This window comes from Xiphophorus maculatus, chromosome 17 (assembly GCF_002775205.1).
Source record: "Xiphophorus maculatus strain JP 163 A chromosome 17, X_maculatus-5.0-male, whole genome shotgun sequence".
Taxonomy (NCBI): Eukaryota; Metazoa; Chordata; class Actinopteri; order Cyprinodontiformes; family Poeciliidae; genus Xiphophorus; species Xiphophorus maculatus.
In genome coordinates, this window is record NC_036459.1 from 19,520,465 (window position 1) to 19,532,088 (window position 11,624).

The 11,624-nt window shown below is 40.5% G+C and overlaps 1 protein-coding gene across 2 annotated transcripts; it reads left to right on the forward strand.

The window, feature by feature from the left end:
• The first annotated feature begins 333 nt into the window (after positions 1–333).
• Positions 334–10,022, forward strand: LOC102217728 (sorting nexin-4-like). 2 transcript variants are annotated; one of them, XM_023350517.1, is made up of 14 exons: positions 334–618; positions 835–959; positions 1,115–1,253; positions 3,640–3,789; positions 3,886–3,939; positions 4,022–4,077; positions 4,783–4,855; positions 6,133–6,194; positions 6,330–6,395; positions 6,518–6,607; positions 8,007–8,106; positions 8,859–9,004; positions 9,096–9,210; positions 9,290–10,022. In XM_023350517.1, exons 1-14 carry the CDS (start codon positions 535–537, stop codon positions 9,335–9,337), a joined length of 1,308 nt encoding a protein of 435 aa, XP_023206285.1. In that variant the 5' UTR covers positions 334–534; the 3' UTR covers positions 9,338–10,022. The 2 variants fall into 2 exon arrangements, with proteins under 2 accessions (XP_023206285.1, XP_005814554.1); XM_005814497.2 differs by having other exon boundaries at positions 342–618; positions 3,886–3,933.
• Positions 10,023–11,624: the final 1,602 nt, after the last annotated feature.

Genomic DNA, 11,624 nt, shown 5'->3' on the forward strand with positions numbered 1-11,624 from the left:
GCATGCGTCTTGGATCCTCACTGTCATTACTTGACGGTGCTCTGTGCTGTGTGACTTCAGTGCATTACGGTAAAAACGGATCTGATTTCAAAATAAATACAGGAGCATAACTAGTGTGGTTTAACGATATTACACCAAACTAATCATTTTTGAAACGCTTAACACTAAAGAAACACTAAAAATTGTCGGTAAAAAAACAGATTAGTGTTTGTGTGAGGAACAGTTAAAAACTCAGTGGTGCTCATTTTTTACGGCCACAGAGGCTTTTATTTTATTGGGATGAAACGAGTACATACAGCCAACTCAGGACAGGACAACTGTAGTTTCTGTGTATGACGCGCCTTCTCTACTGACTGAGTACAAAACTAAGCCTTGTTTTAAAAATCCAGGGAAAATATATCCTAGTGCTTTAATGAATGATTTTTTTTTCTGTTTTCTTTGCTATCATAATCCTTAACGAGTCGTAATATCTAGTATTCGCGCGCAACAACACTGCGAGGCGAGCTGACTGGATCCGTGGTCTGATGAGGAAGGATGGCGGAGGACGTGAAGGGAGAGTCGGTGGCTTCTAACGATGAGTCGGACCGAGCAGCATCTGACGAGAGCCTAAGTAACACGGTAAACAGCGGCTTCATCTTGCTTATCGTCCTTTTGTTTAGCAGAGACGCCGCTTTGTGTCGTGGTTTTTAACACGTCAGGGCTCGCTTATGCAAGGAAAACTGGGCAGACGAACACAAACATTTCACGCAGCTACTTCGGAGCTCTGTGGCCGTCATGAGCCAGCAGGTTTTAACTGTCATCTCCATCATGACGCCAGTTGTTGTGTTGGGACAGATGCTGACAGAAGGCTCCTGTCTTCTGCGGAGGATGGAGATCTGTGTTGCTGAAGCTGAGAAAAGGAGCGGTAAGAATGCAGTCAGCATGCAGGAGACCTACACTGTGTACCTGGTTGAGACAAGGTGAGCACAGCAATCCACTGGCTGCTGTTTGAAGATGTCCTGTAGTTTGACACCTGATGTTTAAAAATGCATGCAGCTGCACTTCCTCTTGTGATGTTGCAGAATTCAACTTCTGTTTTTTTTTTTTTTTTCTTTGTCTTGAACAAAATTTAAAGGCCAATGGATGCAATCGCAGAAGGCCGTAATCCACCGCCTGACTCTCTGTGGAGGCGATACAGTGAGTTTGAACTGCTGAGGAACTATCTGATAGTTACATATCCATACATCGTGGTTCCTCCTCTGCCTGAGAAGAGGGTGAGTTCAGTGTGGCTCCTCATGAAAATGTCCATGTCCCTCATCCGTTGTTTCAATACAGCATTAATACTGTGTCTACGTATTAATGCACCTCTCATTTATTAGTTATTTTATATATTCAGGCATAACTTGCCCAAATCATCACCCTGGTGGGAAAGCAGCATTGTGGCATTGTTTGTTCACTTCAACACATTTCCTGCTTAAACAGCCATTCAGGCGTGCTTGGTATCATTGTCTTTCTGAATGTCCTAATGTGAACAAAGCATCAGTTGTTGGACAGATGGTCTCACATTTGACCCTGGAATATTTTGACTCAGCTGACTTTTTTTCAACACATCAGTGCATCTTACTGGTGATGCTGGATATTTCCTCCCTCAGTGGAGTAATTCTCTGTCCAACATGGTGTGACTCAAAGTACCTGAAGAAACTAGAACAGCATGTCTTCTCAGGGATTTGATTCTGTTCTCTCGTTTATTTAAAAATATGGTTTACATCGGGTTTCAGAGCTGAATGTACAGAACAGATTCTTCTGTTCTGTACATTCTGGAATCTAATCAAAATCTTGAATTTAAGTACTAAATGAGTATAAATAAGAATAGACAACAGAAATAGAACATATACGCATTTTGGTTTCCAGATATTTTCCCAATTACATTCTCTAAAAGATAGATCCATCTATCCATCCATCCATGGATGGATAGATGCACCTTTTCTTCATTTACTCTGCCTGGAATTGATCTTGATCTCTGTAGAAATATAGATGAAATCAGATATTTACTGAAGTTTTTGGTAATTTATTCAAAGTCATAAGCTTACGTACTTTTATGATTATAATTCCCTGAAACCATTTAGGAAATCCTAGAAGATGATGTGATGGAATTATAAGATTTTGATTGGTTAATTCACAACACCAGAGTTAACTGGAGGTATACCTGTGAATGTATTTTAAGGTCAAGTCACAAATGCTTCCCTTCCTTGTGTGATATCATAGACAAGCCCAAATCAATCATCCAATAAATCAGGTGAATTATAGAAAACATAAATAGGAGTCATTCTTTATTCCAATTTCCAGATTCTTCTGTTTGAACAATTATATGCAAGCATAAACCAGAATGTCCAGGTATTATACTGTCTAGGAAGGAGACATGTTCTGTGTCAGAGATGAAAATGCTGTATTGTGAACTGTGTGAATCACCCTCAGAACAAAGGAAAAAGACCTTGTTTAGCTGGTGATAGCTGGTCGTTTCCAGTCTGGGCTCTCTCCCCTCGACTCAGTGATGGTGATTTTCTGCTCTGTTTTAGAATTGTAGTCTGCCTGTAGTTTTAGGGATGGCAAAGGAATTGAATGAAGCTGTTCAGTCTTCACACTTCTAAATATCGAATTAGCATTAAAAGTCAACTCGTTTGGATCGTTTTATTCTTTCTTCACAGTGCAGGATGGTTGCTTACAGCGCAGGAAATTTCCAGTTTCATAGCGTCAAACTGGCACATTGCATATGTCACAGGCAAACATTAGAGATTGGGTAAAATTTAAAAGTTCACACCTCCAAAAAGGAATGTTTTCTCAGTAGTCGAGGGTCCAGACCCTTTGGACGAAGCAAAAAGTCAAATAAGACACTGGTTTTCACCAAGGTGAGGGAGCGTCATTATCCAGAGTGAAACAAATCCTCTCCCATCACGGGCTGAAACGCCTCTCAGAGTGGAAGAAGCCAGAACTGGAAAAACAACATAAAAAACAGGTTGTCTTTTTATACTTAGTACATTTCTGGTTTCAACTGTATACAATGGATAAAATAAGAACTGAACATGAAACATTTTTCTTATGAAATATATCTCTACTTTTATTGACATATTCACCCCACTCCAGTAACAACCCAGGTAACACACACATAGAAAGAACTAAAACGTCTTTGCACATAAATAATGAAAGGATGTGCAAGAAGGTATAGAAAGCAAAAAACATGCTGAGGCATGTGATCCAGATCTCAGCCAGATATGGGGAATTTCACTCTGTAAGCTCCACAATCCTAGCTGCATAAATCATAATTCACATATCTGGATTTGTAAATTGAGTCACAATTTTTTTCTTTAGTTCATTAGATCAGATTAACTTGAGTGAGGTTCTTATTAAATATATCAGATTAACTCTTCCTATCCAGTAAACTGGACTTTTTGTGATTATCGGAATGGTTTTGAAGCCAGGCTTAAGGCGCTTTTCAGTCATCATCACCCTGTTTTCTAAACAAAAACAAGGTTCAACTATGACTTTTTTTCTTTCTCCCAACAATAATAGACAAGAGCCTTCACCAAGCCTGATTTGGTACGTTTTACAAACCGTTCCAGGTGTACAGAAAGGTGGGGGCAATGTTGTGTTTTCTGCTTGCAGGCAGAGTTTGTATGGCACAAGCTTTCTGCAGACAACATGGACCCAGACTTTGTGGAGCGGCGCAGGATTGGGCTGGAGAACTTCCTGCTCCGTGTAGCCTCTCATCCAGTTCTCTCCAACAACGAGATGCTTTACCACTTCCTCACCAAGGTGTGGAATGTTGTTCCTTTGTTTCTGATCCAAATATGTCTCTTATAGAGCTCACTTCCTAAAGTACAAAGACGTTTCTCTGACTTTATGTGGCAGGAGCATGGCTGGAAGGAAATGGTGTATGAGACGGGTTTCCAGACAAAGGTACAGGTGTGCAACTCTGCTTTCTGTCATCACTGGGATGTTCTCTGTGTTCTCTGGATTTGAACTTTTCCTGACATTTCCTTTTTAGGCAGATTCCAGACTCAGAGCTTTGAGCGCCACCTTCAGGGTGAGAAGTCCACATAAGTAAGTCTAACAGTATGAAACCATAAAGTCCACACAGTTTTGTTGGGAGATACATTTTTAAGATAAGATGTCTTTATTGTCACTCACGTAGAATAAACAACGGCATTTACAGTGTCGTTTGCAGATTATTTTGAAATATTAAATGAAGAGTAGAGTTAACCAATGTTCCAGTTACTGTGAATCAAATGCAACTCTAAACAGGTGGGTGTCACCCTTCAGTTAAAGGAACTCAGTGTTTCAGCATCTTTGCAGTTTTCTGGCAGTTTGTTCCATCAGAGTGAATGTCCTGATGTTTTTTTGTAGCTTTTTTTGTGTGAATTTGCTCTCTGGAGCAGGGCTGTCCTCTTTTCCAGGACCCGGGCCATGCATTATTCAGATGAGGCCCTGCTCCAACACAGCCTGTCCAAACGGCTAAATGGTCTCCTCTGCAGGCTCCACAGATCTCTGCCCTGTTCATGAACCAGGGATGGTTAATCAGGCCAGGGTGTAAAACCTCCAGCCACCAGGGTTGTGAGGAAGGATTCAGAGTGACCCTTCATTTGGACCAGGTTTTCATCTTAACAACCTGTGTAACTCAGGGTGACATCCCTGCTATAGAGATTTATGTGAACCTAAAATGGTCAAAAGTGTTCGTCACTAAATAGTTATTGATAATGCTGAGGCTTTCATTCTAGAAATGATATTTCATTAATGTCTTCATCTCAGACGCCTAGTGGAGATGAAACATTACAGCGACGGGCTTCAGTCTCACACTTCTCAGCTGCTTCGAGCACGAACTGTAAGTTCATACACACACGCACGCCCACACACCTACACACACATACATTTTTTCTACGTGCCTAAAATCTTTTGAGGCAGATAAACCCCACAAATAAAAGTGTTGCCATTGTCTGCCTTTTAACACTAATTTATGTGGAGCACGAAAAATTAACAAAGTCCAAACCTTGTTAAAGAGAAAGAACAAAACACAGCTTTATTTCACATCTGCACAGATGGAGAACTCAGAAGAGATCTAACTAGACAAAGGAATCACCTCTCTATATATACTGTATATTGTCCTTCTCCCGCAGACAGAGTGTCATCACCAACATTCCCAAGGAGCTAATCAGATTAATACACACACAGAGAAAAATGCAACCTTCAGTTAAAAATGGGTTTCAGACAGAATATTCTGTGCCTAATAATAATCGCTCCGCCGTCAGTCTGGTCTTGTCACTCCGCAAGGTATGACAACTATTTACTTATCGCCTGTTGCTAAGCTTCTGACATACTGAGGCAAACTGTGAAGGCTAAAAAGAGAAACAATGACTCTGTAAGACTGAGTTAGACATAATAAACTGATTAAACATTGTAAGATTAATATTAAATAAACTTCTAATAAAAGTAAACACACTGTAAATAATTATTTTATTCCACATTTATTTAGTCACTTTTGTAGACAAGTTAAAAGTTGAGCAAATATGAATATTATTTAAAAAGGTATTATTATTCCACTAATTCAATTCAAATTGTGACACTCACTTCTCAGACACAGAGTGAAATATTTCCAGAATTTATTTTTGATAAATATACCCACCCCATCCCCACCCTCCACGAAGTTGACAAGAAACAGGAGATTTGGGGGGTGGGGAGGTTGGGATGATGATGGTTTGCATTATGGTATTCACTATTGATATTCAGATCCTTTGGTTGTAAGGGGGGGGGGGGGGGGGCATTGGAGGACCAGGGGGTGGGGGGGTTAATCACAAAATCCTGCCCTGGGCGGTTGGTCATGTCTTCCGTATCAGAAGCTACCAGCAGTAGTACTGAGTCCTACTTCATGTAAATACTACATGTACATACTGAAAATGTCACACTTGGAAAATCTTCCTGTTAATTGACTCCTGTCTGTTCCTCTGAGCCTCTAAGCAGCTCTACAGAAGAAACGTGTAGGATAGCACAAATGCCATCTTTATTGCTGTGAACATCAAAATGTTAGAACATTGCAGTAAAACGTTCTATGCTCAGCATTAGTGGAGAATTCCTGTAGATTATAACAGTTTCTCTCTCCTGCAGAGGGTTGCTGATAGACTATATGCTGTTTACAAAGTCCACGGAAACTATGGACGAGTCTTCAGGTTTGACAACATGCTTGCATGCATCCTTTATCTGAACTAAAGTGATTTAGATCTGGGACTGTTCAAGAAGTGACGTTATTCTCCAGTATTGGAGAATCCCTTGTAAAAATGTATTCATTGGTGTGTTCACTACAGTGAGTGGAGTGCCATAGAGAAAGAGATGGGAGATGGACTGCAGAGCGCTGGTCATCACATGGATGCGTAAGAACTCTCTCTCTTGAAATAAATCAACACATCTGGTAGTTAGTCTGGAGAAGTCCTTTAGTTAAAACATGCAGAAAGACTATATGCTGACAGCAGCCATGTTGGTCATTCACTTACAGCTATGCTGCCTCAGTAGACGACATCTTGGAAGAAGAAGAACATTATGCTGACCAGCTGAAAGAATATCTGTCCTATGCTGAAGCTCTGAGGTAACATTCAGGAGGGGCTGTGTGCATGTATGACCCTGGGACTGTTCCAGAAGTCAACAACAGTCCAATTGTGTGTGACGTAATATAAGTAGATGCAGCTGTTGTGTTTCTGTCCTCAAATGTTTGATAGAGAACACCGGAGAACATTTATCGTCATGGAGACCTAGGAACCCAGCAGCAGGTCAGAGGGAATGTTCAAAGCAGGGTTAGGATCTGCAACAGCCTGAGAGCATTAATCAGAGAAGCAGCCAAGATATCCATGGTTACCCTGGAGCAGCGTTTCTCAATTCCAGTCCTCAGGCCCCCCTGCCCTGCATGTTTTAGGTGTTTCCCTTCTGTTACACACCTGGATTGAATCTATGGGTGATTAACAGGCTTTTGCAGTACTTGGTGGTCATGCAATCATTTGAATCAGCTGTTCGGGAATAAAGGCACATCTAAAACATGCAGAGTAGGGGGGCCTGAGGACTGGAATTGAGAAGCACTGCCCTGGAGGAAGTGAAGTGTCATGTTCCGTGTTTTTCTGTGTGTTTATTTTGAGTTTCCTGTGTCTGTGAGTCTCCGTGTTGTCCTGTCTCCCTTTGATTAGTTCCCAGGTGTGTCTCGTTCCCTGATTACCTCCTGTGTATTTAGTGTCACCTGTGTGTCTGTGTCGTTGTCAGGTCCTCGTCTCATTTTGGCTTCTGTCCTGCCGTGTGTCCGGTTAGTCCATTCATGCTCTCTGTTGCTACCTGTGTTGAGCCTCAGCTTCCGCTCAGCAGTGCTGCCAGGGATTTGGACTGTTTTGGAGCATTATTTCATCATTAAATCGACCATATCTCTCTTACCTGGGTCTCCTAGCGTTTTGCCTCACCACCTACACCGCAACTTATGACATGAAGAAATCCAAAGCTAAGATTGGATCACCTGTTCACTGGAAAAGTATTAGTTGTGCACAAATCTGGACTTTTAGTTAGACAGGTAAGAAGAAAGCCACTGTTAGGAGAGTCACCAAGCGCCCAGTTTGCAGTTTCTCAAAAACACTCTGGTTGCCAAGCTACACATTGCTCTGCTCATTAAGAGAAATTTGAACTTTTCAATCTTCATTCAAAAACAAGGACTGGCAAAGAACAAACATTGCATGTGTGGAATCTGGTTAGAGCTGGTGAAGGTGGATGGATCTAAATCCAGGAGAAAACCTGCTAGAGGCTGAAGAAGCAGGACAAGCACCCTGAGCATACAGCCAGACGGTTTAAATCAGCCTGAATACTAAAGCACCCCACTCCATTAATGTTTCATTTGGAAAAGATATTCAAAATTATTAAGCATTTTCCCTCCACTTCATTGTGTTTTCTAACCCTAATGTGACATATTGTATGAGGTAAATAAATGGAATTCAGTATTGCCTTTGCTTTTGCAGGGCAGTGTGCAGAAAACATGAGCTGAGCCAGTTTGAGCTGGAAATGGCTTCCCAGGACCTCATCTCTAAGAAGCAGCAGCGTGAGGAGCTGGCCACCGGGGTACACCATGCAGCATCATGTAGCATCACGCAGCATCACACATTAGGTCCTTCATGCCAAACTTTATGTTGCCAAAGGGATCCAAGTGCTTTAATTCATCTATTTTGATCACTTCCAAGACCACAGGTGTATAAAACCCAGCATCTAGTAATGCAGATTAATGCTGCAGTGAAGGAACGGGTCACACTGTAGTATAGTCTACATGACAGGATACCACTGCTCTAATAAGTCCTAGCATGAAACCTTCTTTTGGAGAGTGAGAAACAAATGTGTACATGTGTTTTTATTCAGTGTATTTAAACTTCTGGTTTCCTCTGTACATGTTTTGTTGATCATGTCCTGTGGATGGATGAATGGATGGATGGATGGATGGATGGATGGATGGATGGATGGATGAAAGAAAGAAAGAAAAAGAAAGAACCATCCTCCTGGTATGACACGACTGCACCATACAGACCTGTATTGGTCTGCACAGAGTTCTGGCTTCAACCTAATAGAAGACATTGGAGATGAATTACAGGGGGCATTATGAGCCATCCGATATGAAACACTCCCTAAATCTTATGGAAAGGCTTCCTAGAAGAATGCATAGTGTTGGGCCATGTGTGAAGGCAGATGAGTGAATGCTTTTGGCAACATAATGTAACATTTGTAAACTCAGTCAGGTGTTCTAAACATGTAACTAATCCAGAAGGCAATAACTTCTCATTTATTCCATTTTCTGTTTCTGTTTCTCTTGCTGACCGTCTCAGATAGTGCGCACTTTCTCCTTAAAAGGCATGACCAACAAGCTTTTTGGGCAAGAAGCACCTGAGCAGAGGGAGGCCAAGCTCAACCTGCTGGAGGAGCTGATAGCAGAGGGGGAAGAGACTGTGAAGGAGAAAACAGCTGAGTGCGAGTGAGTTGCAGACAGTGTAGAAGCAGCAGCAAGGCTGATGGATCAGATTCTGGTCCATTAGAACCACTCTGCTTCATGTGTCTTTCTCCAGTGAGCATGCTGAAAAGGCGTGGGCAGACATCGTCCGTTTTAAGGATCAGAAGGACAAAGATCTGAAAGAGGCGTTCATCAACTACGCTCTCATGCAAATCAGCATGTGCAAGAAGGTAGAGAAGAGCCTAAACTCAGCTTACATTTCTGTGTTAAAGCTCACTGTCTAGTTTCATGTCTACTCTCTTTTTGCAGGGAATACAAGTGTGGAGTAATGCCAAAGAATGCTTTCTTAAGATGTAGAGTCAAAGCCATACAAGTTCTACTAATATAAGTGAAACCTGTGGGCACATTTATGCACATGAACATCTTATCCAAGTACTTTGAAGGGGGTGGGGGAGAAGATAAAAATGACCTGGAACCTGATGTTTAAACTTTTAATATTTTCAAAAGTTACATGCTGGAGATTGTTTCTATGCTGTTGGATCTATAAGAATGAGCACACAAGAATGAGCAAGACTGGGAGGATGGGCTGGTGAGGCTGAAACTAGAGGAGAAGGTATGAAAATATCTGAAGCTTAATCCAAAGGTATAGAGTGGGAGCAAATCATTAGCACCTCAAAAGCTCAAATATTAGCTGAACCCTGACTCCAAACCCTGGGAGGACTTACAACAGAGCAGGAGGAAGCCCAAACCATTCCTTCCACCAAACTGACTGGACAAGGATCAGATCCCAGACCACAGCATCTTCACCTGCCTTTAACCGTACAGCCATGTAGAATATTAAAGAGGGTAGAATATCAATTCTGCTGCCTGGAAATTAAGTCTTCAGTCAGAGGTCTCTGCAGATTGGTTGCTAGACTGACTGCTACCAGAGATTCTTTCCACCCACAGCATCACCATACAAAATGATTCTTTGAAGATACTTTGATGAATTTAGTTTTCATTTCCCTTTCAGATAAATAAAGTATTTTTGAATGGAATTTAACACTGAAATCCTGAAAAATATCTGGTCAATGTTCCCTTATTTATATAAAAAAACATAATCTTGTAATTAGTCAGACACTTAATGGTATTATTTAGAAGGATCATGTAATATAAACTTCAGCGGTGTGTTTATTACTAATGTGCAGTAATTCTATCACTGGTAAAAAAAAATTACATTACAATTGCAAAGGGCAATTCATGTGATCCAAACTGGATCCAAAGAAACAGAAGGGAACGAAGGAAACTCCATCCATATAAATCTCAGGAAATGAACATGGTGATGATAGGGAGAAATTTGGGCCAGATGTCCAACATGAGCAGAAAGGCTGAAAACCTTAAGGTATAACTCATCTGGTAACAGGATTCGAAGCACAAACTATTACAGTGAAGACAACAAAGCAAAGCACACACCAATATGATTTATTACAGATCCACATGGTGAGAGAAACACGCTCTGTTTGTCTGTAATGAACGGCCTGCTGTGTGGACTCATCCGTCAGCTGGACAGTCAGATTACAGCTGATAGTTTCCACACAAATCAAATCGGATCATCATCAAAGTTTATTTAAACTGTAAAACTAAACATTCTGTTTAATAAAAGACTTTTGAAAAATGTTAAATATTTGAAAGTGGTGAGGACTTTGAGTTGTGAAGGGTTATTGCTTGACGTTCAGACATTACTCCATTTCTGCTCAACCGAAGAGAAAGTTTCAAACATTTGTACAACTGATTTCAGTGTTGGTAAAAATAAAATATGCTCTGATGATGCCATGTTTCTTTAATATGTTGCAATAATTGATTCTGTTGAGGCAATTATTTTATATGTGGCAGTGGGGATTGGCCAGTAAGGTATCCCACAATGCATTGTACCACCAGCAACAGCAAGTTTAAGGAGAAATGATCATCTGTGCAGTTGGTTCGTCTAGAATGAGCCACTTTCAGAGCAGTTCTCTAATTAGCCAGTTTTGCCATTTATATTTGCACGAAACTGGGCCATCAGTGAGCTGTATGACTGTGGTGTTCTGCCTGATTGTGCAGTATTGTATATAATTATGTTTTCTGAAAAAAAATGTGCAAACTATCACTGCTTTGTATATTATCTGTTAAAGTTTGAGCAGAGAAACAAATAAAAAGCAGGAGCCAGGAAGTATTTCAATTAAGTAGTTTTCTTTTTATATAAGTGGTTTCTACTTAAAAAAAAAAAAAAGCTTTAGGATTTGTTCCAGTAATTACAACATACTCAGATTTATTCAGTTAACTTCAGTTGTGCTCACTAGAATTGCACAAGTTAATGTAACTCAAAAGTATCAAGTTAGTTGAGTTGTGTAAACTTAAGATGTACAACTTGTACATATTAACATTTTTATGTTTTGAAAACCTGATATTTTTGAGGCCATGAGATCGCATGATTTTTCTGAAATAAGGACCACTTACTGTGTTTTACAGTGTATCTGTTACAGTCAGGTGACCTGTTCAGGGTGGACCCTGTCCTTTACACAAAGACAGAGAGTTAAACCAGAATTTTAATTATTTCTGCTAGAAAAGTGTTATTTGAAATTGATCTGAATAAGATTTTAGTTTCTTTTTATATATATAAATTACT